Here is a 27,991-nt window from a genome sequence, read left to right as displayed (position 1 = left end):
AAGGCAACAACCATGACATTCTCGACGTTCTTTGACATCACCTAAATGCACCATAAAGGGGGCGGTGCTTAAGGTTGGAAACGTACACGCGCGAGTGCTGATTTTGATGTAACAACTGTCTGCTGCTTTGTTTCACTTAGTTACAACAAAAATGTCGGCGCTTTGTGTCGCCTTGACCCGGAATGCTTTGTCCGTCAGGAACTCTGGGATGGTGGTGGTGAGTCGTCTTCGAGACATGCCATTGACGTGTACTTACTGTTTTATGTTATGTAATAATCTTCAATTATTACACCAGGCTGTGCTATGTTATGCCATGTCATCATGTCAATTTTGTGTCGAAAAGTATTCGAACAACACGGGAAATAACAGGACAGTACCGTACAGTAGTCACTGTACTAAAAAAATTCAAAAATGCCAGCTTCTGCTTATGGTCGGTTATGAAATATTTTTAAGACGTAAAAGTGTAATGTTTACTTTTTTTTTTTTTGTAATATATTTCTGAACAAGAAGGAGGAGCTTTTCTTAAATTCGGCCGGCATTGTCTCCAAAGACAGTTGGGTAACAAAGATCGCAAAGTGATGTAACACGACCAAGCAGTTCCCCCAAGTGGCCACTACGGGGAGACATAGTTATGCAAAATGGGTCGCTCAACGCCCACAACATTAGGCACACTGTGATACTTCGTGTATCATACACGATGATCATATTTTATAATTTGAATGCCACTTTCCCAGTCAATTAATACAACAATGCGTTTATTATTGTAGTCCATCATTCTCAGATTAGTTTTAATATTTTGTCCCTGTCTTGCAGCTACATACCAAAGTCGATATAACATCAAGCAACCACCCTCGGCTATGTTCCTGAATCATTGCAAACTATCCATCCATCCATCCATCCATTTTCTGAGCCGCTTCTCCTCACTAGGGTCGCGGGCGTGCTGGAGCCTATCCCAGCTGTCATCAGGCAGGAGGCGGGGTACACCCCGAACTGGTTGCCAGCCAATCGCAGTATTTTATATATATATTAGTATATTTATTTCTCACATTCAATCATTTATTATGATTGTATTATTGATTTATTGTAAATAATACAATAAAAATATGAGTAAAATGACCAATTCTACACATGTATAGTATGTACAATTTTTATCAAAACATCCCCATCTATTTTTTTCGATCGCTCGTCCTCACTAGGGCCTCGAGAAAAAAAAGACATTCCCTGACCGGGAATCGAACCCGGGCCGCGGCGGTGAGAGCGCCGAATCCTAACCACTAGACCACCAGGGACCGTTGGTTCCATTGCAAGTTTTCCAGGGTAGGCCTCATCTCACTCGTGACCCGCAAGCGCCGCGCTATAGGAAATGAATGGATGGAACTTTGCATGTAGCAGCACCTTGTGTGCTCCACTTGCCATATAGATTTACCAGGCGCTTGCTATTAGGGCTTCAATCGTGTCACGTGAACCTAAGCTTTTAAGTCATGACTAGACAAAACACATTTCTATGCTTTCTCTTGTGTGACAGCGTTCTATTCCAGTGGATGGAAAAAAACCAAAACACACATTTTATTACACATCAACATATCCATCACTGACATCTGAATCTTTGAAATGGGGACGTGTTTGTTACCTGTAATGCAGACGGTGCGCTATGCCCAGACCCTGGCTTCGCCTGGTCCTGAACCCAGAATAAAGAAGTTCCAGATTTACCGTTGGGATCCGGACACTGCTGGAGACAAGCCGCGTATGCAGACATATGAAGTTGACCTTAACACGTAAGACGTGTGACACCTTGTGGCCTCTGCTCAGACCACGCCTGTGTTAAATGACCTGCCTCCTTCATCAATCCCCTCAGGAACAAAAGTAACAGGCGGTGCCACTATGGAGCAGTCATGGCCTCAATTGTAGCCATGTTTCCACCACGCAGTACTCTATACTGTCCTCCAATTCAATGCGCATATCACACAGAAAACTCCAGAGATTCAAAGTCGGGTCCTTTTGACTGTGAGACCGCGCTCCGGTTTGTCAGTTTGCCGAAGGACGGCGCCGTCAGAAATTAGGAGACCGCTCCGAATTGTGCTTAACGCTGCATATCTCCATGTTTGGCAGTGCCAGTTGAATGCCATCCCATTCCACAATCGGCAGTGTTTCTCACCGAATGTGAAACCTGGTGGAGGCCACGCCAGCGGCCGTACCTCGGTTCCCGACGTAAGAGGTTACGAATGGCGCACGATGAACTCGTTTGCACAGCGGCGTACTGATATGTTGTGGCGCGGCAAAAGAAGACATTCAGTTACCGGCGTACTTACTGTTTTTCATTGACTGAGCACGTCATTCTAAGGATGGACGACGGTGCATTCTGAATTCAGCACAGATTAGGAATTTAGGCAACATTGTCCACTGGGCGTTTTGTATGGTCAGATGGATTTTAGCTGGACAATAGTACACCGCACCTAAGTGGCTACCCCTCTTTGTGCATTGTAAAGTAGATGAGCGGATGTGAGCGTGTTTTGAATAGTTTCTCTTAAAATACAGCTGCGGTCCAATGGTTCTGGATGCTCTCATTAAGATCAAGAATGAGATGGACCCCACGCTTACATTCAGGCGCTCCTGTCGTGAGGGTGAGAGGTTATTGTTTTTGTCACTGCAACTGACCTGCCTTGATATCAACTTCTAATAACCGTCATGTTCATTTCAGGTATCTGTGGCTCGTGTGCCATGAACATCAATGGAGGCAATACGCTTGCGTGCCTCAACAAAATTGACAGCTACACAAACAAAGCCACCAAAATTTACCCGCTCCCTCACATGTACGTGGTCAAAGACCTCGTGCCTGTAAGTACTTCAACTTTTAGTTGCGAGGGTTTTTTTTTTTGCACATAACAATTAAACGGGTTTAAACGTTAGCCAAGAAGGGCATCTCCTTCTCTAATTTTGATAAAGTTATGACTTCTGCCAATTTCCCCACTATGGAGAGCAGCTATATCTAAATCTCAATTGTGTTTTCATGCATGTGTGTAATGAATTGCGTGAGAAAATCCAGAAAATGTCTGTTGGGATGCTGCGTGGTATTTCACAATCTATGTACTTTATGAAAATATATTTTTTCCCGACTTCCTCCAGGACATGAGCAACTTCTACGCGCAGTACAAATCCATTGAGCCCTACCTAAAAAAGAAGGACGAATCTCAGGAAGGGAAGGACCAGTATTACCAGTCAGTTGAAGACAGGCAAAAATTGGTAATTACAGTACATCAACTTCTAATCATCATTATAGTATGTTTCCACCAGTTGAGCCCAGCGCATGGTTTAGAACGGCCAAAGTGGCAAATGTTCGACAGATAGCCGCATTGCTTGCGACATGATGAGCGCCACAACAAAATGCGAGCCATCAAATGAATTCAAAGGACAGGAATGCGTCACTGTTCCTCCAGAGTGGCTTATATTTGAAATGCAGATAACAATTATCGTACATTATTACCTTGTACATTTGACAAATGGCCTATAATGTATCATGTTTCCATTTGCGCCGCTTCCTCTTCCGCTTTGCTTCTTTCCATCTCGAGACTCGCGCTGTTTCTGCGAATGAACAAAGTGACGTGCAATGCCATAAACGAACGATGTACGTTGTTTTGCGTGAGAACTATACAGCGCAGCGCTTGACTCGCCGCAGGCACTGTCGAGCCACGCTACACCATTGGGTTGCTCTTCTGATTGGGCTGCTCATCTCGCTTTTATCAGTCTGATGTTCTGCAGCGCCGCGCACGCATTATAAATACGATGTGGTTCGTTCGACCCGACAGGACGGCCTGTACGAGTGCATCCTGTGCGCGTGCTGCAGCACCAGTTGTCCCAGCTACTGGTGGAATGAGGACAAATACTTGGGACCTGCTGTTCTCATGCAGGTATTGTCAATACACTTCAGGATATGTACTCTTAAAATATTTGCTCCTGGGAGTACACTTAAAAATATAATAATGATTATTTTTTTTCTGACTTGAATAAAGTTCCAAGGTGTTTTAATATCATGTGTGTGAGACAGCTTTTCATCAGAGTAGACGCAGGGATGAAGAATTACAGCACACTCGCCGGCGGTTTTGAGGTTACTGGAGGGCGAGAGTGAGGAACGGCTCGCTCGCAGGCGCATTTTCAGAAATCGGGCAGATTACCGAAGAGTTATTTCATTTCACAATTGATGGGTGGCCAGGCGCGCCAGAGACCCAACTATTTCTGTCGCTTCGCTGGCAGGGAAGCTGAGCTTTTGTCCGTCGGTGCTCTCTGTGCTGCCACACAGGCGTACCGCTGGATGATAGACTCTCGCGATGAGTTCACTGAGGAGCGACTGTCGAAACTTCAGGACCCCTTCTCTCTCTACCGCTGCCACACTATCATGAACTGCACCAAGACCTGCCCCAAGGTTCTTTGAGAATCATAAACATTGTCTTTCTCCCAGACTTAAGAATTCTACTATCTCACTGGCTGCGCTCTTCCACAGGGACTCAACCCAGGGAAGGCCATCGCGGAGATCAAGAAAATGATGGCGACTTACCAAGGAAAGAAAGCTGCGGCGTCCTGAACAGACACGAGTTAAGACCGCTCGAGATCCATCAGTAACACTTCCTCAATTTGACTGAAACGAAAGAGAAGAGCCAACCGGGAACGTTAGCCATTTTTGCAGATGTGGGCACTTTTGTTGTTGACCGTGCTCCAAAATGCTCAACATGTTCATTTGCACATCTCCCTCCCAGTCTCAATGATAAACTTTTCGAAACGATACCGGCACCTGAAGACATTTGAGGTCACTACTGTCAAAGGTTCTTAAACTTACAGGATCGAAGTCGTTTAGGGAATTAAAAACCTCCCCGACACAAGATGGCTGACTTAGCTGAGGTCAAAGTGGAAGTTAGCACATATTGCTGGTCAGCTGTCTATCTTAAAATGTCATCGATTAGTTTCTCAATAGTCATCCGTAAGATGCGTGACATGTCTGGGGTCAGAGGTCATCATCTGAGTACACTCCGCTACCCTGGGAGGGTTTTGCTTTGACCAAAAATGTCATTTCCAGTTGTTGAAAGTTTGTCTGTGTATTTGTACGTATGTGTGGTTGTGGAGGGCAGAATATTGGTGGCAGTAAAAACATTATTAACCTCGTCAATGAAAACGTATTGAAATTGTAAATAATGACACATGTACTTTACTCATTAAAATGTGTTGAACTCAAAATTGTATAATTACGACTCAACATTTCTGTCTTCATTTGAACTATGCTGTACTGCACTCTGAGATATTTCTCTAAATTCAACAGTTCTTTTCCACGTACTAGTTTTGTAACACTGAAGACCGGTCTCGAGATCACATTTCGAAGGTCTTGGTCTTGCCTCGGCCTGGGGTTGGCCGGACTGGATTTTGATGTGCTATTCTTCAACGTGATTATTGTGATAATTCGGAGAAACACTCGGTTAAAGAGCAAATGCAGCTTCATAATGACTGCAAGCTTTGCGGTGTTGTGACTGTAAGACACGGCCTCCCTCTAATTTGGTCTTTCTGACATGAATATTTCTGGAAAGAAGTCACAGTTTGGTTGTGAATTATTGTTATTATCGTTTTTGTTTTTTTTGTTTTTTGCAGTAATTTACTGTAATTCAACCTTACTGTACTGTTGCCAGTTAGGTTACTGTTAAAACCTTGAAATTCAATGCCAAATGATGTGTATAATTAGGAACCTGCCTTTTTTCACGACCTTAAAGCTTACCTTCAGTTTTCCCGACTTTCTTTCGGCCATACAGTTGATGCGGTGTAAGCACGTTCAAATGTGGTTGTCGAGTCAATAACCGAAATCTATTTGTTGTTGTGTGTCCTCGGCTAAATGTTGACAAGCGCGTGAAAACAGACTTGGATCTCGTCGCTTCCCGTCGACGCGCTTTTGCTGATGACGTCACGGCAGCGGTGTTTTGGGCGGGCAACATGGCTTCAATAAAAGTGAACCAAGTCCCCACGGAGCAGGAGACGACGGTCGTCAGGAGCGCAGGACGGCGGCCAGGCGTAAGTGCAATTTAGATGCAAAGTCACCTCATTTCCGAACGCTTTCGAGACTAGCTTATACGGCAACATTAGCACAGGACAATACATGCTATCGCTCCGGCTAGCAACTTCCTCAGTAGCAAGTGCTTATGTTAGTTTCACACGAGACGCTACCTGAACTGTGTCTAACGTAATCTTTGTGGAGTATTGAAACAATGCTCGTTGTACAAAGTGTTTCTAAGGCTACTGTACTGTACTGTACTGTATTGATGACATGAGAGCTCCTTTTCAGTCCCGACAGCCTGGCAGTTCCTATTAAAAACCATCAATGTGAAATAATTGACTGCGTGGGTGGGTAACCTTTGGCCCACACGCAGGTCTTCGAATATATACTGCATTACCCTCAGAGGAACTGTTAGAAAAATGTCAACTTTGAACGAAAACGCTCTTAATTTATGGTCATAAACGTTTGCCCAATTGTTGTATCGAATTCGGCTAAAAGTTTGGCCCTTTGGGAAATGTATAAAAACTAAAATGGCCCGTAATAGAAAAAGTTTTACAAACACTGTTCGTAGGATAATTAATGGTCTTGTCATCAGCAGTATTGGTGGAAATTAGTCCATGTGTTGCTATTTTGTAATATGTAGTAGAGCAATTTTTAAAACGGACATATATGCGTAGATATGATTTTTAATTGGAAAAAAAAAAAGTTAAATTCAGTAGTTTATTCATCCATCCATTTTCTATAAAACTTGTCCTCTTTAGGGTTGGTGGTGAACTGGAGCCTATCCCAGTTGAATTCAGGCAGGAGGCAGGATACACCCTGGACTGGTCGCCAGCCAATCGTAGGGCACGTTTGTCTCTCTGTCCTCTGTGATTGGCTGGTGACCAGCCTCGGGTTGTCCTCAACCCTTTCACCTTGTCAGCTTGTCACGCCTCAAAAAGACAAGCGCTTTAGGAAATGGATGGATAGATAATTAAGTACTTAAAAAAATAAAATCTTTAAAATGTGCTGTATGTCTTGATTTATTGGACTAATTTTCCCCTTTTTATTATTTATTTATAAATAAATAAATTAAGCATTTTAATGCATTAATGATTTTAAAAATGCATGCTTGCATATATATTAACCAAATTGTAGAACGGTATATATTAAGCCTCAGTGGTTCGCTAACTTTTTTTCATGACGTTCCACCTAAAAAAGTACTCGGCTCTCCGTGCCCCATCATAATGACCAACGTTAAAATACAGTAGAAAAGTAGGCCTAAGTGTTCATCAAAAATTAGTCGGACCTTTTACTCCTAAGAAGTATATGTAATATTACCTTAAGCCACTTTATCATTTTGCTGTTTGAACATTAACACACTACTTAAATATCAATCCATCCATCAATTTCTAGCCGTACCGCTTATACCTACTAGTGTAGGGGGAAAATATATTTCATGCAAAGGTTACGTACACCTAAATAAAATGTTTTGAAGCAGTGAAAGATGAACACCGAATTGTGCTTAAGCAGTGATTATATCACATAACACTAGTGGTACTTGTGCTGCACTTTGAGAATCACCGTGTTAAAGTATTCCTCATTGGAGGCATAATACATCAGTATTGGTAAAGGCTATGGTAGTCTTTGTTTTAGTACTAACGGTCATAAGTCTTGCACATCTCACACACACAAGGGAACATATTTTGCCAAACCAACTTTTTCTAGTATTTGGGATCTAATATTGTCTCTATGGTGCCGCAGTAAATGTGAAATTTGAATTAAAATTGCCTGAGTCCAGACGTTTTTCTGCCTAGGCCTGAAACCACGTCATTCGAATTTCTCAAGCTCACTAGCTCACGTCACTAGCGAAGAGCTCCGCCAAACGCGTGCTCTCACAAGTGCGTCGTCTACACGGAGCCAACCAATCAGAGGAAAGGGGGCGGATACAAAACTGCGTCAAGCAGAAGTAGCCGCCAGTGGGGCCTTTTCTGGACACTCGGATGACAAAAGCAAAGTGTTTTTTGAAATGAAATTGACACTTTTATACTAAGTCCATGTTAGAGAGTCGCTCTATAGAGGTCTAAATAGCCAAAATACGGGACCTTTAAATGAACACAAACCAATTTAGATGCACCGACAGCTTCAACAGTTGGTGTCATGGCCACTAATTTAAAACTTAAAAGCATGTGAAGGTTAACCCTTTTTACGAACTTTGTGGCATTCTAGAGTAGTGCCTTTCAGGACAAAACCAGCATGTGATCAGTCTCATGGCATCAACAGCTTGGCACGCTATCACATGATTTCAGGCCAGTCGTGATGCGATTTGATTGCCGTAACAAACATTTTGTTTTGTTACTATGATAACAGCGGGATGTTTTGTTAAGGTTTGGATTTTTTTTGTCTTTGATTTAAGATCTATCATATACTGATATGCAGTGTCTCCTGACTCCACCCGGGGACTGGAGGGTCAGACGTAGACTATGTTTGGAAGGCTTTACATAACAGGAAGTGTTTCATTGCCGTTGTTTTTGTGCGCTTGACAAGGAGCAGCATTCTGAACTGAAACTAACTATTCTGCTTAAAGAGGACATATGATGTAAAATTGACTTTTTCATTGCTTTCATACAAATTGTCTTTGCACAGCCGTCAACTGTGAAATTCAACAATCAAGGAAATCTTTTATTATCTGCATATTTCTGAAAATGAGTCTGTGAGCTTCTGTGTAAATTAGTAACGGTAATTAGGCGGTGGTGGCTTCCCACAAGTACCGGTCATTTGCAGTCTGGATGCAGAGGGGAGAACATCTTCTCTGGACGGAGTCTCAGACTCTATAGAAGTCTCCAATCACAAAGATTTGCTAGATTTATTGCTCATTACTTTAAAAAAAGAAAGAAAAACAAGTCGCCAGAGGGGTTGGAAAAGTCAAAATGAACGTTTAATGAACATTTGTGGGATAAATGTTCTTTGGGCTTTATATAACGGCTCCTCCGAGCTTGTACTTGTTAGGCCGACCATCTTAACTGCAAGTTTTTACAGTTTTTTTTTTTTCACTCACCCAGTAGACCTTAAAAATTAATGTGCCTATGTTTCAGATATCTTTATACTAGGACAGGGGTCGGCAACCCGTGGCTCCGGAGCCACGTTTGGCTCTTTCATTCTTCTGTTGTGGTTCCCTGTGACTTTGGAAAATAGAGTATTTTATTAAAAATACATTTTATTTTAATTTGTTTGTTTTTAAATATAATTCTAAATTTGAAGATTATGGTAAACGAGTAACATTTAAAATAAAACGTTTTTATTTTTATCGCCCAAAATATTCGTCATATCCGCCAATGTGCGACACTCGAATATCTTGTATACCTGGCATACCTCACGTCTAGCAGCCCAGATTAATCCAGCACACTACCATCGTGATTTATTGAGCTTTTTGACCCTTGCCTGGAGGGTAAATAATGGATAAATCCAAGAAAAGAAAAATTTCTGAAGATAACAGAACATTTAATGCTACGTGGGCAGATTCTTTTGCTTTCATCGCTGATGAAACTGGTTCACCAGTCTAGTTAATATGTGGTGAAAAATTGGCTAACAACAAAAAGTAGAATGTTGGAAGACATTTCCAGAACAAACACTTTGCTAAAAAAATATCGCGAGAGAGAGGCGTGAAAAAAAGGCCGTTTCGGAGATCTTACGTAAGGCTGATGTGAGCAGAAGCCACTGCAAGGTTGGATTTAGACAGCATATTCGGCTACCGTATTTTCACGACCGTAAGGCGCAGTTAAAAGTCTTACACTTTCTCCAAAATGGACGGGGCGCCTTATAATGCGGCGCGCCTTGAGTGTGCACCAAGTTCCAAAATCTGTAAATGTCGTTGTGTGCATTTCCTGCCGACACGCTGCTTAGATAGAGGGAAGGCGGACGTGACTGAGGACAGCATGCGGACGTTAAAGGGGGAAGGGTGTGCGTGAAAGATGATGCTAAAGGCATGCCCCCAGGAGGTATATAGTGCGGGTATGTGCATTGGTGCTAAGGATCACCAAAAATGGCACCTACGAAGAGACGCTCTGAAGAAGCACAGTTTAAACTGCAAGCTATCAGTTACGCGGAGGAACATGGGAATCGAGCAGCCGTGAGAGAATTCAAGATCAACAAATCCATGTTTCACAAGTGGAGGAAGCAGGAAAACGAGCTTTGCCAAGTCAAGAAGACGAAGACGAGTTTCCGCGGAAACAAGGCGAGGTGGGAGCGATGGATGACAGATGGCGAACGCAGCTTTACTAAGACTAGGAGGCAGCGCCGGGAGAGTTACGGGCATATCTGACGGCCGGGAGAGTTACGGCCATATCTGACGGCCAATAAAGTTTTTTCAATCTTGTCGGTGAAAAAACCTCGGTGTGGGACTGTTTTGCGGTGTCTCAGACAACAACACGCAAGTTATTTGCAGTCTGTGCACAACTGAAATACATCGTGGGGAACGTCATCTAAATCAAAAATCCTGATCGTGTAAAGCCTAAGTATTTTATTTGAAAGTAAACATCAACCAAGTGTAAAATGCTTTTTGTTACATGCAGAAAAACACTGTTCTCTGCAGCAGTTTGTTGATTTCATAAATGCAACATAGTTTTTTTTTTTGTACAGAGCATACAGGTTTGTTGTATGTGTTTGTTTCCAAAATGAGTACACAGAAACCAATGAAAGTCGAGCAAATTTAGCAATATAGCAAAGAAATCCAATTCAATGCAATTCTTCGGATGTCTGTGCCACCCCTTTGAACCGCCACTAAATCTGGCACGGGGGCCAGCTAAATGTCTGTAAGATTTGTATTCATCAATTATTATTTCAGTTTTGTCGCTGCCTGGCATTGACATTTGTGTTATGTTTTTTTTGTGCTGCGTGCCCGGCGTCCGCTTACTAGTTACTAAAGACATTTTTAGTTTGTTTTTCTTCTTCTCTTGACACCCCTTGTCCCGTCTACTTTCTTTTGAATCCGGTGTCCCAAAAAAAGCAACGGAAAAGTTCTAGTGAAGTTGCTTGTCTATATATGTGCCCTGCGATTGACTTGTGAGCAGTCCAGGCCCGGGGTGCGTCCTGCCTTATGACCAAAGTCCGCTGGGATATGCTCCACCTGACCCGTGACCCTAATGAGGTCAAGCGCTGTAGAAAACGGATGGATGGACGTGGACTGTTTTGTATGAACTTGGGGCTGTTGATGCTCAACTCCTGTATTTGTTTGTGTAGATGTGCTTGATTAACTGCTCATTTGTTGAATTGAATAAAATGGCTTAGTATCTTTTTAAAGGGTGCAGGTTTGAGCGACAATGCACAAACAGAAGCCCTGATGGACATGAGTCCTCAAAACATCCCAGCAGATTCTATCATTTCAATTCTGTCTCAGCTGTGGTCACTCAAATAGATCCACACGTGACTGTTTGCATTCAGCGGGCTCACTTCCCTCTTCTGACTTGTCACCTGCTGATTAGATTGCCATTTCAGAATCAGTACACCCATTGCTACGTATGTCAACCTTGTAGTCTGCATTGCCCTAAACGCTGCCAGGTTTTTAAAAATTTTTTTTTTACAAATAAGTAATTACTTATTCATTGTTCTTGGAGTAATGCATTCTCATTTTTATTGACCTTGCGCGTGTGTGTGCGCGTGTGTGTGTGTTTAGTGACTCAGTTCACACAAGCCTTGTGAGAGAGACCTGTTTTGTGACATTGTGTTTGCAACCTGTGCCGTAGAAAGTGACGTTGATCTGCTGAGTGGACTTCCCACAGCTGGCCTGCATGACTCGCCCTGCTCGTGCCCGACAAACGCATGGTAAGAACCGCTTGTCTAAAAATGACTTCAGTTCACTGCGTGCTACAAACAGCTAAACAAATTGGAAACTGTGTGTGTAGTGTTTTTCTACAATTCAGACATTTCATCGAACAAACTTATTATTATTATTATTATAAGTAGAAACTACTGTGGTAAACAATTTGATCGGTACTTTAAATGATACTCTTCTCCCTAGAGAGGAAGTTAGACTTCAATTGAGGCACAGCAACTCATCATTCCATGCCTGACTGTGCTGCTGATGCTTCTTCAAGATGGTGAGGGCCTCTTCACAAAAGGCATCAGAATGCTCATGCAAGCCTCATGTCTCCATGAGGTTCCCTACGTGGCTAGTTTGGAAGAGAAACTGTAAGAGAGAGGATTTTCTCCAAACATAGCGTTCCAATTTAGGGTGCACGATATTGGGGGGAGGGGGGGAAATGACATTGCGATGTTTATTTATTTTTAAGCCTGCGACGTGAAATAATACAGGATTGTTGTTGGGAAGGTTAATTTTTGACGCCAACTAGTTGAAAGTTCAGTTCATCATTCCAAAAATGAGGTAGTTCAGAATTCAAAATTTGGAACTATATTTACCAGTCCAAAAATGAACTAGTGCTAAGATTTGGTGAATTCAAATGTAATCAACCCATTTGACTTCATGCATTTATCTTTTTCGCATGACATGCGAAGTGATGTTATTAACACACAAAATGTGAAGATGGTCCCCAGAAATCTTTGTCTGTAGTCCACAGTTAAACTTACATTTTTTTTTTTTTTTTTTTTTGCCCCCACCAGGATGCTCAGGGGTACAAGTGGGTCAGATGGCGGGTGTGGCTGTGTCACCTCATGACCGTGCTGTCCCTGGGTCTTCTCCTGGTTCTGTTTCACTGGCGCCCTCGACTAGCTCTTCTGGCCCGCTGTCGCCCTTGTTCCCTGGGACTCGCAGATTTTGTGCTAATACGAGTGAGAACAATAAATCCACCTCTACTTTTTTTCTACGATGAACCACAGCACTGTAATAGCTTGTGCTTCAAATGCTTCTTCAGAGAAGTGTACAATTACTGCATTGCTACTGTGTCACATGCCAAAGTCTTCATTCACATACAATATACTATAGTGCGATAAAGGGTCCCATTCGGGAGTACAAGCATATACAACGACCGTTGTTCCTTTACAAACATGCATGCATCTTAAAGCTTTTTCTTTTTGAAAATCTGTGTGAATGGGGATTGTTCCCACAACTTAAAAAGAATAATAATTTTCCTGTGTTTATTAAATGGCCTAAGTGATCAATTTCCTCATGACCAACTTAGTGGTGAAATAATCAATAATCAGTCCGTATACATTTTATAGTTGTGATCAGAAGTAGAAGTTGGGAAGTGATACAAACTGTTGTGGGTCCATCTGTGGTTTAAACCAGCGGTTGCGTCACAGACTGGCTTCATGTAAAGAATATTTCGGCTGACCGACATAAAATCAAAGAAAACAAATGATTAAAAATACCCTGATTTGCTGGCAACCAATTCACGGTGCCCGCCGCTACTTGCCCAAAGTCGGCTGGGATAGGCGCCAGCGCACCCGCGACCCTAGTGAGGATAAGCGGTTTGGAAAATGGATGGATGGATATTAAAAACGGAACTCGCCATGATGCTTGATGTGGTTGTTTGGATCACTGGGAGCTCTGCGGATGTTTTTCTTCAACGAGCTAGTCCCATCTCCGGATAATGGGAGACAATGAAACCAGAAGTGTTTTATCCTTGATGTTGTTTTTGTCACTGTCATTGCAGTAAATCCCGCTTCACAAAGATAGGATGTTGGAAATGGAAGCAAGGTATTCAGTGCTTTTTTTTTTGCCAGTTTTGAAGGCCTGAGTGTTGCCACATATTACGTAGAGCTTGCTTGCGTGTGACAATCACTTGTAGAGAATCGAGATAAAAGTATCTTAAATAGGACTGCTGATATTGTCTCTTAGATTCAAATGTATTTTTCTCGGAAGTTGTAGGCTTGTCATTTTGCCTTTTCCCCCCTTCCCGAAGAAGGTATACAAGTGTGTGTTTTTTACCCATTTGTGCTAGCTTGTAGGCTTCCGTTTTTATATATTGTATCGTGTGACCGAGATGGTTTGCCATGGTACAGAGGCACAGGCGGATGCAACTGAATTTCCAAATCAAACTTTTGGTCTCTGATGATCAACAAAGATTTTTGGTCCCTCTCTCCGTGCGGCCCGGTACCGGTCTGCGGTCCAGTGGTTGGGGACTGCTGGGTTAAACTACCGCTTAGCAGCGTATACATGTGAAAAGCAGGTACTGTACGCAAATATTTCTGTTGCCTTTTCGCCTTCAGGATAGTTTTGGCCAGCAGCATGTGGTGGAGGTGCTCACAGAGGAGATTGAGGAGGGCAGGTGAGTTTTGAGAGCTTTGCCTCATGTCCACACAACACGATGTGCATGTCTAAAAACATGCTTTTACCATCCGTGTGCTGTTTTTCCTCTGCAATAGTTTAGAATTATTGGGAGATGCAGAGGCTACGGAATGGAGGGACACAGTTGAACTCTACCAGGAGGAGGTGAAGAACACGTTCTGTTTTTACTTTTAGTTTTAATGTGGAGTTAGTCAAGTGCTCTCCAACGTTGTTTTACAGAAAACACTTCTGCGCTACTACCTGTTTGAAGGCCTTCGCTACATATGGCTAGACAGGAAGGCAGCTTTCCGTCTTGTGAGGTAATGTGTAAGGATTCACTGAATACTGAGCAGCTGTATTTTTGGGCCAATGTCCCTGTAGCTTCTGGGCAGTACAGGAAGTCCTCGATTTACGAACGAGTTCCGTTCCTACGTTACACAATTTTCCACGTAAGTCGGATTTCACAGTTAGTCGAAATTTACTGTGAAATACTTCTGTTCTGGGTATTGTCCCACGTGATTGTGACAGCAAGCTCAGTGTGTGTGTGTGAGATGGGACTGCGAAGGAGTGCGTGCCGGTGCGAGTGCGTACAGTAGCAAGTCTAGTGACTGCGACCGAGGAAGAGTAGCGATTAGCGGAGGACCCGTTGACGTCTAATGTGCAGAGGAGCTGAGAGTGTGAAAAAAGGAGGGCGAAAAAGGCAAAGATACTCCCGCCGCACAAACGCAGTCAAGCACTATGGTGCTGGGACAAAATGGCGGACGAGGCACGGGCGTCGTAAAGTCGAAACGTCGGAGGTCGAGTGCGTCGTAACTCGAGGACTTCCTGTATTACGTCACACAAATGTCGGGTTAAATGTTACATATTGAGAATCGGGTAGTACCACCACAATCATGTTTTTCTTTTGACTGTAGTGTCCTCAATGAGAACTGGACCTGCAAGGACCTCCATGGCTTCAAAAATGGTTTAAGTCACTATGAGCAGAACGTAAGGTGAGCATGGCAACATTGTTGAATGTTTGACTGCTTTATTCAATGGTATATTGAAAGACTATTAATTTGTGGCCTCTGCTCTAAATTGACGCTGCCCAGTTAATCACTGATTATCACGTCCACTTAATTGAATACAGGTTTCAAAAAACTGCTGGTGCCACTAAGTGCCTGCAAATACTTGTATCTACTTGTACCTGTAGATATGTTTATCACAACATACACTGCGTGCAGCACAGCCATTGTAGCCGACTGTAAAGCAAAAGTTTATGGAAAACAGACGGAAGCGTTGAACACACATCTTGACTGTGAGCCAGATATGCTAACCACTATTACACTGTGCTGCCTGTCCATCATTACACACATAGATCAGCTGATAAACCTTTCCCTTAAATGATTGGAACAATAGTATTTAGATTAAGGGCGCTTACACACTGCACTTGGTTTTCACAGCGCTCACTGCACGGTAGAATGTAGGAACACGCAGGCACGGGGAGCACACAGTGGGACCTCAGAACTGTGATGAAATAAATAAAATCGTTTTCAAAATAAAGTGAACACCTATGTTGTCTTGAACGATTTTTCTCCTCTTTTTCATTTCTTCATTTGAGTTGATCGATCAATCTTATTACTTGTATCGTGTACAATTTCGCATTTTAGCTGTTGACAACACCATTTGCAGATATGAGTCACTGTCACGGCCTTTTCAACCTTTGTTTTGTTGGTTTCCCTTTTTGTGTTCCCCCATCTTTTAGGAGACAAGTGTATGGGCCCAACCTGATTGATGTCCCTGTGAAGTCTTTCTTCAAACTATTAACTGAGGAGGTGAGATGGATAATGCATTTATTTAGTATTTTCTTTTATATCTATCTTATATCCCTGGTATATACTGCATTTTTATGATCATTTAGTTTCAATATACTGATCAAAATGTTATCTTCTTCTTTAGGTCCTCAACCCCTTCTATGTGTTCCAGATATTTAGCATGGTCCTGTGGATGGTTGATGAGTATTACTTCTACTCTACGAGTATATTTATTATCTCTCTCATCTCCATTGGTATCTCACTTTATGAGATCCGCAAGGTGAGACTTTGGTCTTTATTTTAAATGATTTTGTTTAAGTGATAAGAATAGATCAAAACTATATGTACTTCATCTACGCCACAGCAAAGCGTCACTCTTCACAACATGGCCCGCTTGGTCACAAATGTCACAGTGATAAGAAAGTCAGGAGGTATTTGTTTCCAAATGTATTTTAATATAAAATGTATGGTTATGTAATTGTACATGAGTTCCATGTACCGCAAATGTTTTTTTTGGTTTTTTTTAAACGGTCAAATGTCTCATCTCAGAGCAGGAGAATGTTAGTTCGGTGGAGCTGGTTCCTGGTGACTGCATACGTTTGCCTAAGGATGGTCTGCTGATGCCGTGTGATGCTGCCCTGCTGGCAGGGGAGTGTCTGATGAATGAGGGCATGTTGACAGGTCAGCAACGCCAGCCATCTTAGAACTTTAGCAGAAAGATGATTCATGCTTCCTGGTGCTCATGACATAAAATGACTACAATCCAATGAAACTATTATTTTGATCATCGATGAATCTGTTGATTTGTCCGATTAAATAATGAATTGGGTAAAAAAAAAAAAAAAGAGATTTTTAAAATTTCCATTTAAAACTAACAGTGTGTATTTTCTACACAAACACAAATTAATTGTTGCACCTCTAGATTCACCTTTTTTTTCAAATTAATTTGATAGGTTGGATTTTTAGTCCTCTAAAATTGAGTTTTTAATTTACATTCAATTAAGATTTTGGAAAACAAACTGAAAGGAGGATTTTAGATTTCATTCAATTGTGCAGGTCTGCCTAGTGTGTGTGTGTATATGAAAATGCAAGACATTAACTCTTTCCGACTGCATGTCCAGGTGAGAGTGTGCCAGTGCTGAAAACTCCCCTGCCAGATTCAGAGAGAAGATATAGCTCAGACTCTGAGCGCAAGCATGCACTGTTCTGTGGAACGCAACTCATCCAGACCAAAGGAGGGGCGTCCGGTGACGCTGGTGCTGTTGCCATTGTCACAGGCACTGGTAAGTGAAAATGGGGTCTGTTTTTAGTGAGACAAGTCATTTTACCTTTAACAGTTAATGTTTTCTATTGTTGCCAATACAGATGATCGTAATTGATTAAGAAGTATCACTTGTGTGAAATTTGTTTGTTTCAACCAGCAGATGCACTTTTTATTCAGATTTACCGTAATTTCGTGTGCATAATCCGCATTTCCCCCCCCCAAAAAAAATAGTCAATAGTCCTCATTATACATGGGTATAGGGGCAAATGGAAAAAAACTCACATTTTATAACTGTATGTCGCCATCTAGTGGTTATGAAAAAGCTGTACACTTTCATTCCAAAATGCCACCGCCACCTCGTGGTTATAAGTGTAGCCTCCACTATATGATGGGTATGTATGACTTGATATATGTACAGTTGTGATATACCAGGCAGAATTTGTGAAATATTTTTTTTTTTTATAAATATGACTGTAGTTGTGAGGCAGATATGCTAACCACAATTACACTGTGCTGCCTGTCTATCATTACACACACATCATCTGATAAACCTTTCCCTTAAATGATTGGAAGAATAGTATTTACATTAAGGGCACTTGGTTTTCACAGCGCTCACTGCACGGAAGAATGTAGGAACTGTAGTGTGAAAAATGATCAAATTCATCCATCTATTTATCCTGCTTATCCTCAGTAGGGTCACGGTGTGCTGGCGCCTAACCCGGATGACTCTGGGGGAGAGGCGGGGTACACCCTGAACTGGTTGCCAGCCAATCGCAGGGCACATATAAACGACCAACCATTTGCACTCACATTCGCACCTATGGACAATTTAGAGACTTCAATTAACCTACCTTGCATGTTTTTGGAATGTGGAAGGAACCCGGAATACCTGTAGAAAACCCACGCAGGCACGGGGAGCACACAGTGGGACTTCAGAACTGTGATGAAATAAATAAAGTGAACAGCGATGTTGTCTTGAACGATTTTCTCCTCTTTTTCATTTTTTCATTTGAATTAATCAATAAATGTTATTACTTGTATCGTGTACAATTTCGCATTTTAGCTGTTGAGAATAACATTTGCCACGTTCATTCCAAAATGCCGGCGCCACCTTGTGGTTATAAAAAATGATGAACAACATTCTTTCTGACCTCTGCTATGATGTCTCCTACAAACGGAATTATTCTGCTCAATTCGACGCTGCCATTGAAACAGGAGTTCAGAACATCCAGAGATTCACCCATCACATAAAAAAATATATTTTTTGAAATGGTAATTGAGTGTTAATTTTTCCTTTTTGACTAAGAAGTTAAATGCCCATCCCTAGTTGCTGAAGTGCGTGCCAAACCAGTTCATGCCATAGTTGTGTCATCCGCAGGGTTTTTTACTGCCAAAGGTAACTTGGTGAGCTCCATTATGTACCCTCAGCCCACCTACTTTCGCTTCTACCGAGATGCTGCAAAGTTCCTGGTCATCTTGGGTTTTTTGGGTAAGAGCTTTTACAGCAACTTTGGGGTGTGTGTAGGGGAATTTGTTCAACATCTCCCCCCCCCCCCCCCCCCCCCCCCCCATATGTGTCCTCAAGACCTCAATATTTGAACATAGATAAGTTAAGGGCCTTCCCCAAACTGTTACTGCTTTTCCAACACCTGGTTGATTACCTGATATAGGTTTTGTCCATATTGTGCATCATTTCAGAAGTATATTTCAAACTTTAAAGCCCTGTTTTCCTTTTCCCCTCTTACTACAGCTTTTATCGGGACCATTTACAGCTTTGTTGTCCTGTCACAGTATAAAGTAAGTGTGCAATGAAAACTGCCAGGGTTAGAAATCCAGGACATTCTTCACGTCCCAAGCAACTCAGTCTTTCTGTATGTGTCTAGATGAGCTGGTTTGAGGTGGTGATTAGGGTTCTGGATATTGTCACCATTGTGGTGCCTCCAGCCCTGCCCGCCGTCATCACCGTCGGCAGCATTTACGCCCAACACAGGCTGAAGAAGCAAGGCATCTTTTGCATTAGTCCGCCACGCATAAACGTTTGTGGCAAGGTGTCGCTATTTTGTTTTGACAAGGTGGGGATCAGAGCATTGTAGTGTGCATGCAATGAATTACTGTGTATTGAATAAACGTAGCACCCCAAATGGACTCTCGCTCCCACTTTGTGTTCTCCAGACAGGAACTCTGACAGAGGAGGGACTGGATGTGTGGGGAGTAATGGAGGGGAGAGCCGCCGGTTTTTCAGATGTGGTCTATGACCCTACACTTTTGCCGCCGGGGCCCATGCGCTCATGCCTGGCCTGCTGTCATACTCTGGCCCTGCTGCAACGGCAGCCCATCGGGGACCCTCTGGAGCTCAAAATGTTTAAATCCACTGGTTGGGTAAGAGCTCAAAAAATTATTTATTATTTCATTCACATGATGTCAATATTATGCTTGTAATTACAATGGGAAAACTGACAATGTTAAATGTGCCAAAGAGGAAATCTGACTGCTTAACTTCATTTACATTCTTAGACTTATGTCGAACCGCAATTCAATACAATGGTCTTTATTGAAACTTGTGGACCACTGAGGTTGCCCTCCTTTCAAGTGACGACAAGCCAACAAACAGAAACAATGACAAGAAGTTAAAAATGCAAAGAATAAATGTTCCTTTTCAGACTCTCCATGAACCAGGGGAAGAAAGTGGGCTGCTGGATGCGGACTTTGGAGGGCACCGAGTTTTAGCTGTAATGAGACATCCTGCAAGGCTGCTTCCCTTTCATGCAACTGTGAGTGTCTTTGCCATCACAGTCTAATCAACCAATGACTTGTGTGTTATATAATGGGAACTTCATAAGTCATATTTGGGCGGTCAATTATGTAAACTATTCATATTTTTAAGCCAGCAGACTAATGCTGTTATGCTTATTGATAAGATTCTCAATGAATTTTCACAAGCTAAATTAAGGAATGCCAATGAACTGATTAAAAGATGGAAATTAAAACAAGCACTTTCTTTGATGTTGTGAACCTGAGGGACGAATCAAAATCAAACATGCTGAAGAGTGAAGGGCTGTTAATGCTTTTCTTAAAAAAAAAATATACAAATAAAAACATTCTTAAACTATGACTTACTAGTGATTGATAAAGATATATATTCACTGTGTAGATTTCTTAATGAAGCACATAATAACCAAGTGAAATCTTTGAGCAGTGCAGAATCTGAAATGTTGATCAGTCCCATCTGGTGGCTTGATGTGTGGTTCTACTCCAGCTTTGTTCTCTGGTCTGCTGGGTTACTTGCCCCCAAATGCAATGCAATGCAATGCAATCTGTATCACAATTGAATAGCCCTTGGCCCGTACACAATCAAAGTTTGGTCAATTAATCCAGTTGAATGTTTCTCAAAAACAACGAAACTGCAAAGAAAATGTAACCTCCTTGGCAGGGCTGAAGACAACGGCTGTTTTTATAGTGCCATCATTGTTGGAGTACTTGGTGTTAGTTGTGTAGCATGGAAAAGAGTCAATGTCTTGTTTCCACTCATTCTTTACTTTTACCTGCGTCTTCATTTTTCTTTCAGTCTGCTGCTGCAAGCGCTCCTGTGGCGATCGTTCAGCGGTTCCCCTTCTCTTCGGCCCTGCAGAGGATGAGTGTGGTGACTGTGGCCTGCGGGGGGCGCTCTGCACTAGCTTTCATGAAAGGCTCTCCAGAGATGGTGGCGAGTCTCTGTCGACAAGAAACTGGTCAGACATTGGTGATGTGCTGCCATTTTTGATACATTATAACCTGATTCCCAGCCACTTATTAATTGGTCTAAAAAAATATTTTTAACTCCAAATAATGTATCTGTTCAAACTGCCAGCAATATACTGTATATAGTGACAGGCAGAACAATGAAATGTTTTTCCACTAGATGGCAGAAGCTATATTTACATGTGGAGTCACCGCCACACCAATCCGCTCTCTTTTAGTTTGTAAAGTAATATGGACAAGTCATGGCTAAGTCGCGTCATTAAGCAAGGATATCTGTAAACTTACACATTAGCTCATGTTAGCTAGCTACATTAGCTGAATAAATTACAATATGAAGTCACAAATAAATCCATCCATCCATCCATTTTCTGAGCCACTTCTCCTCACAAGGGTTGCGGGCGTGCCGGAGCCTATCCCAGCTATCTTCGGGCAGGAGGCGGGGTCCACCCTGCACTGGTTGCCAGCCAATCGCAGGGCACGTATACATACAACCGTTTGCACTCACATTCACACCTAGGGGCAATTTAGAGTCTTCAATCAACCTACCATGCATGTTATTGGGATGTGGGAGGAAACCGGAGTGCCCGGAGAAAAGCCACGCAGGCAAGGGGGGAGAAGTGTGAGGCGGACGCCCAACCGTGCCGCATGTCACAAATAAGTGTTTTAGCTAATGTTAGCTAGCCATGTTAGCTGAATGAATGAATAATATGGAGTGACAGGTAAGTGTTTTTATGTGCGTGCGCATTTGGTTTGGAGGTGACTCCCCACTGCTTGCATGCACTCTTGGTCTCTCCACCGGGTGTCACTCTTACAACAGAATACAGTGGCGCTATGACACGAGTTTAATTCGTTCAGTCGGCACACAAGTAACTCAAAACACTCATCTCAGATCAACTCTCCTATCCAGCCCCCCCAACCCCCTTAATTATTCAAATTAAATTAGAGGCATAAAATTGCGCCAGAGAGGGATGAATTTTCAGATTATTTGAATAGTATTCTACCAGCGGGTCATACTTACCGTTTGAACATATATTTTTTTTGTCAAATGCCAACTCTACATTTAAGTCCATATCGTGTATTTAAAAGTGTTGTCTGGCATGTTTCCATATTAGATAATATGTCAGTACCGAATTAGATGCATTTTTGTTTACAGTGCCGCCACAGTTCTCAAAGAAACTGCGCAGCTTTTCCAGTCAAGGTCTTCGAGTTCTTGCTCTTGGTTGTAAACCAATGGACACAAGTAGTGATTTGAGCGCAACTGAACGGTGAGATTCCTGTCTCAGTCAGTCGCGTAATTCTGTTTAGCGCATTTACTGGAATGCGTACATCAAATTGTGCGCGTGTATATTTACCCGCAGAGGGGAGGTGGAGAAAGACATGCAGTTCTTAGGCTTGCTGATGCTGAAGAACCTGGTGAAGCGAGAGAGTGCCAAGGTCATCAACACGTTGAGGCTGGCAAAGCTCCGAACTGTCATGGTCACAGGTGGGAGACGCACGTGGTCCTTCCCCACGAACATACTGGCTCGTCAGCATTGGCCTTTCTATATTATTCATGAAGGTAAAACGATTCCGAATGAGTTTTTTTTGTTTTGTTTTTTCTTTCCCCCCTCTTCTCTTTCCTCCCCTCACAGGGGACAACATTCTAACAGCAGTTAATGTTGCTCAAAGCTGCGGGATGGTGGCGTCTGATGAGGGGGTCATCTTTGTTGAAGCCACCGCCCGCACGGCTCAAACCGCACCCACCCTGAGGTTCACCCCAGAAGATGGCGAAGGCATAATAATCACAGCCCAGGTCAGCCCCACGCCAACATTGCTCAAGAGCACTTGGTGTTTGAAATGACAGTATTTACGTGTAAATGAGATAACTGGTGCACAATTATCTCAATTGTTATTTTTTATAATTTTTTTTTATTCTGTCTGCATAATTTTAAGTGAGATTATCAAGCGCGACTCCATTTTCCTACACGCTTCCGTAATTAGTTACAATGCGTGTGTCTCAGTGTGTTCTGTTTCCATGCACAATACCTAAAATTGGGATGAATGTGCGCACAAGTCAGCCGATGCTGTATACAGCACGTGCAAAAGTCGAAAGCCCACAAATACGCTTACTGAAACAGGAGTGCAGAACATTTGTGTTTGCCCCAGTGTGAGTGCACCCTGAATTCCCAATTTACAGTAGCATTGAGATTATATGATCGCGATCAATTTCAGGTCACTCCGATGTGAGCATATTTACTTGATCAAACGTGGCAGAGTCAGTCGACCTTTTCCTGCTCCACTTTTCGTTGATGTAGCGTGTCGCGGAAAGCATTCATCTGTCTGTTGCGAGAACGTTTCATTTGAAAAGTGTTTCTTTTTGTTTTATACGATGGCCGACGGGCAAATGCGCTGCAGATGAAGGAAAGACACAGAACAGCAGCAAAAGAAAAAATGCTGCAATTTATAAATGCTCAATTGACAGAGAACACTTTGGAGACGTAAAGACATTGACCAAAAAAAACAGTCACTGAGCAACAAAGGCTTGCTAGTTGTCTGGTAATGCCGGTACATTTTGCCTTCCTTGATATCCTTCGGGTTGGAAATCTTGCCAGTTCTGAATTTTACGTGCGGACTGACAGGAATGTGGCGTTCCATCAGTGAAATAGCTCAAGATTATTCCTAATTAAGCATTCGTACTTAAAAGTTGTAGTAGTTACATGCAGTACGTTTTCCTCCTCTCAGGGTCTCTACCAGGCAGAATTAGAGTACCACTTGGCTATTAATGGCAGTTCATTTGCCGCCCTCTGCGACCACTTCCCTGAGCATCTGCCAAAGGTAACGAAAGTGTGTCGTCTGCTTTTCGAAGCCATAAAACTACAAAGTGTTTCATGTTGTCACGATGCCGTTGCACAGGTTTTGATGCGAACGACAGTCTTCGCGCGTATGGCTCCTGACCAAAAAACACAACTGGTGAAAGAGCTACAGAAACTGAAGTGAGTGCACACACACACAGGAAAGAACGATACAGCGATTGGCTGGCAAGCAATTCACAGTACCCGCATCTTGCCCAAACTCAGCTGGGATTGGCTCCAGCGCACCAGAACACTAGCGAGGATATGCAGCACGGTAAATGGATGGATGGATGTCAGTCGGTTCTAGCGTGTTTTAGCGTTCCGCCACGAGCTACAGCTGCAATGCGTCATGGAAGGAAGAAACTGCAACTACACTCCAACATCTGCATGTTATGCTCTATGAGCTTAATTGTGTTTAGCCTATTGTCCTTTGAGTTATGTTGTGTGAAATTATTAGATTTCATGTTGCACCAGTAGGTAGCGCTAAAAACTGCCATGTGTGTGTGTGTGTGTGTGTGTGTGTACTCATGCGATCAAATGAAGGACATCTTGCCTCATTCTGCTGTAGTGTTTTCAGCCACTTGTCATGGTTTGTTGGAAATACATTTTTTTTTTGTCCACAAGGAATTCAACAATTTTTTGGGGTTTAGTTTTTTCCCCTTTATTCTTACTAATGCAAATTGTGGACTTTGGCGGCTTTTAAAAAAAAAAAACATTTGTTGTAATTGCTGTGCGATTGGTTTTCTGCATTCCGGAGCTCCGCCACATTTGACACACTGCGGCAGCCTGAGCTCTCCCTGCTCCAAGTAAACTAACATTTGATGGAGCTGGTTGTGGGGGCCAGCCTCAACGCGCTCTACTCGAGTCTCGTCCTCAAATCGCTTGCTCGAGCTGCGCTTTTTTTTCTTCCGAGGCTGCTGCCGCGACAGTAGTTTGGTGGAGCTCTTAATCACCGTCGCAGCCTGCTACTGTGTCAAACGCCTTTGAATGCTACACGCAAGCACTTGCAAATAAATGTATCTCCCTTCATTTTCTTGCCATAGATTGGTACAATATTTTCATTCATCCTAATGTTTGATTGCATTTCATGGTGTAATTTCACCTACCACTAGAGGGAGCCTGCGTACCACGAGCACACTGAAAATCGCTGTTGTCTTTCTTTGCCCCAGCTACAGGGTGGGCATGTGTGGCGATGGCGCCAACGACTGTGGCGCCTTGAGAGCCGCTGACGTCGGAGTCTCTCTGTCGGAGGCGGAAGCCTCCATCGCTTCGCCTTTCACCTCCAAGACTGAAAACATCAGCTGTGTGCCACTGCTCATTAGGTGAGCGATCTTGGCATTGGAATTGAAGCAGGTGTGCTAGCGCGGTGGAGTCGTACTTGGCGCATCAGAAGATCGGCTTTCCGATTCCCATCGCCATCGGACCATCTCTGTGTGTGCGCTCAGGCTGCCACGCACGATTCAGAAACCTCCGTTTTAGCTCTAAATCAGTGGTTCTCAAACTTTTTACCCCAAGCGCCACCTCCCAAAAAGATTTCGCTCTTCAAGGACCACCATAATGCACAACATTAAAATGGTCACACAAAAAATGAGGCAGAGGTTTCAGTCCTAAAAAGTACATTTACTGTACTTAAGTTACAAACTGTACGGTATTTGAAAAATCTATTGTACTTGAAGTCAAAAATGTACTATACAGGAAAAGTAAAGTACTGTACTGGATTTAAAAAAAAAAAAAAGATTTTTGCCTAGCTGCAAGCTTTATTCTGTGTTGAATTGTATTTTATGTTTTAATGTTGTCGATTTTAATTGGGACTTTTCTGACTTGTTCTTGTCTCTGCAGAGAAGGTCGATGTTCTCTGGTCACCGCGTTCAGCCTCTTCAGATACATGGCCGTGTACAGCATGATCCAATTCTGCTCTGTGCTCATCCTCTACACAGTGAGTCCATCATTTAACACTGAAAAGCGAATCCCCCACAGAGGATAGTCCCGTATAATGGTGACTCGCTGCAAACCTGACCAGGTAAGCACCAATCTGGCTGACCTGCAGTTCCTGTTCATTGACGTCATACTGGTGACCCTGCTGGCGATCGTGATGGGAAAAGGCGGCCCCGGTGATGTACTGAGCCCCTCCCGGCCGCCGGCCAATCTGCTGGCCCTGCCTGTCTTGGGCAGCCTCTTCATCCACATCTCCATGCTGATCTTGGGTCAGCTGGCTGCGCTCCTCATCACCACCTCACAGGACTGGTCAGTGCAAAGACAAAGATTGTTTCAAACCAAATGATGGCATATTTCAACAGCCATTCAAAGTCGTGTGCTTTTGCCTCAGGTACATTCCCCTCAATTCCACGGTGTTTGGGACTGAAAACCTGCCCAACATGGAGAGCACCAGTGTGTTTTCTTTGTCTGGTTTCCAGTACATCTTCATGGCCGTGGTGGTCACGAAAGCTCACCCTCACAAGAAACCTCTGTACCACAACGGTAAGTTGTCTATTATCGTTTCTTGCTTTGAAATCCGGCATTACCTCGAGGAGTTTCTGAAAGATTGTGTCCGTTGTCGTCCGTGCAGTGATTTTCCTGTGTTTGCTCCTCGTCCTGTTTGCCGTGATGACTTGTCTGGTGTTGTATCCTGGACCTTTCTTCTTGGAGATACTGCAGCTCTATGACTTCTCAGACTTTGATTTCAAGATGCTGCTTGTCGCTCTGGCCGCTCTCAATTTCCTCATTTGTTTTGTGGTGGAGGTGAGTGTCAACAGGAATGTGGAAGCATCGATATTCTTCCTTTTCTTTTAGAAACTTGGCTTCTACACTGGCTTTTTTTTAATTCCCTGAGGCTGGTCAACAATAGTGTGTTGTTGTTGCCCAGGATGATTAGTGAAATGACCATCTCGCATACAAATCGATCTTTTGGGACGTTGATGACGATAGGTGATACCTCAAACCACCTCCGCTGTCGAGAGACGGCATTTCGAGTTGAACGTACATGGCTTCTTACAAACCAGCGGTCCTCCCGATCCAGAATTTGGACGTCATTGTCCTCAGAGTAATGTCCTTTCTTTTTTGGGCTGAAAATGAACTGCTCTCCTCTGTTGCGCCATGTGTTTGTGTAATGGTTGCATGGTCTCTCCATTGCTTTGTAACAGCCATTCAGCAGAACAAAACCACTCTGGCTAAACTTAGAGCTTCTCTGACATGCAAAGACGCTCGTCTCAGCTGAAATGTCGCACTTCAACATACTTCCTTGAGAACAATTGCGGTCCTATTAGCCAGGCTTTGGTGTCATCTTGTGGCCTTTTTAGAGTGCAAAAAATGTGAATGGCTAAGATTCGGGTTTCACAGTGGAGAAAACAAAGAAGTGACTTTGTGACTAGCAAACCACAAATACGCAGGGCGTCGCTGTTTACTGTTAGCTTATATTGAAGTGTCTCTTTGGCTGATTTTCAGTCATATTTGAAAGTGGCTGACAAATTGAATAATGATTGTTTTTCTTTCATGGTTGGCAGATGCTGATAGATGTGGGTGTCCTGAATTATCTTCGCTGCCTCTGCCCAAAGCACGCATCAAGGAAAAAGTTCAAACACCTCAACTCACTCCTGTGTGACCCCTGTGTCCCATCGTGGCCGCCCCTGAACCAAACACTTTACTCCTCCGAGCACATGGCCATCAGCTTAAGCTAGCGGTCTCGCTCCCCTGACATACAAACACTGTAAACATATGTATGAATACTTTAATAGTTTGTTTTTATGAGATCAAGGAGGCCTGTATAAATTTGTTTTGTCAATGTTACTGAAGCACTTTATTTTTTTGCAAATCAGTTTATTAAATCTGTTTATTTACAGGCAGTTTGCATTGGCAGAGTCATCTGCTGCACTTTTGCTAGGCATTCCGCTCCCATTCTCCCCCTCGCTTGCCTTGCACCTCCAGGAAATAAAGGAGCGATACAGGTGGCATTCGACCTTTCTGTCAATGGCTTGTACCACAAATTATGGCTTTCTCAAAACCGAAACATGGAGAAAGTGTGTGTTGAGGGCTGCTCAACAGCATGAAACATCACTCCTCAGCTCACTGGCGACTTGCTTGCCTCTCTGGATCATGTTTGAATACATCCTCCTCATTCGCAGCCGTGTCAGTTACAATTCCAGC

The 27,991-nt window shown here is 43.0% G+C and overlaps 1 protein-coding gene and 1 non-coding gene across 14 annotated transcripts; one reads left to right on the top strand and one right to left on the bottom strand.

Annotated features, from left to right (window-relative positions):
* The first annotated feature begins 32 nt into the window (after positions 1-32).
* atp13a2 (ATPase cation transporting 13A2) lies at positions 33-27,634 on the top strand. 13 transcript variants are annotated; one of them, XM_061766818.1, is made up of 30 exons: positions 5,885-6,042; positions 11,746-11,824; positions 12,021-12,099; positions 12,620-12,787; positions 14,168-14,226; positions 14,324-14,390; positions 14,466-14,545; positions 15,140-15,217; positions 15,970-16,039; positions 16,164-16,298; positions 16,383-16,449; positions 16,568-16,699; positions 17,140-17,301; positions 18,661-18,771; positions 19,033-19,079; positions 19,166-19,354; positions 19,455-19,604; positions 19,979-20,053; positions 20,848-21,010; positions 22,174-22,285; positions 22,379-22,503; positions 22,652-22,812; positions 23,742-23,834; positions 23,913-23,992; positions 25,021-25,173; positions 25,691-25,787; positions 25,872-26,095; positions 26,178-26,329; positions 26,418-26,590; positions 27,352-27,634. In XM_061766818.1, exons 3-30 carry the CDS (start codon positions 12,097-12,099, stop codon positions 27,523-27,525), a joined length of 3,300 nt encoding a protein of 1,099 aa, XP_061622802.1. In that variant the 5' UTR covers positions 5,885-6,042; positions 11,746-11,824; positions 12,021-12,096; the 3' UTR covers positions 27,526-27,634. The 13 variants fall into 13 exon arrangements, 10 of the variants coding, with proteins under 10 accessions (XP_061622844.1, XP_061622802.1, XP_061622793.1 ...); XM_061766809.1 differs by having other exon boundaries at positions 19,455-19,661; positions 19,943-20,053; positions 25,899-26,095; XM_061766793.1 differs by having other exon boundaries at positions 19,455-19,661; positions 19,943-20,053.
* Positions 1,218-1,289, bottom strand: trnae-cuc (transfer RNA glutamic acid (anticodon CUC)). Its single transcript has one exon. It is a non-coding gene; the product is annotated as a tRNA-Glu (tRNA).
* Positions 27,635-27,991: the final 357 nt, after the last annotated feature.

This window comes from Phyllopteryx taeniolatus, chromosome 1 (assembly GCF_024500385.1).
Source record: "Phyllopteryx taeniolatus isolate TA_2022b chromosome 1, UOR_Ptae_1.2, whole genome shotgun sequence".
Taxonomy (NCBI): Eukaryota; Metazoa; Chordata; class Actinopteri; order Syngnathiformes; family Syngnathidae; genus Phyllopteryx; species Phyllopteryx taeniolatus.
This window is presented reverse-complemented; position numbering and strand designations above follow the sequence as displayed.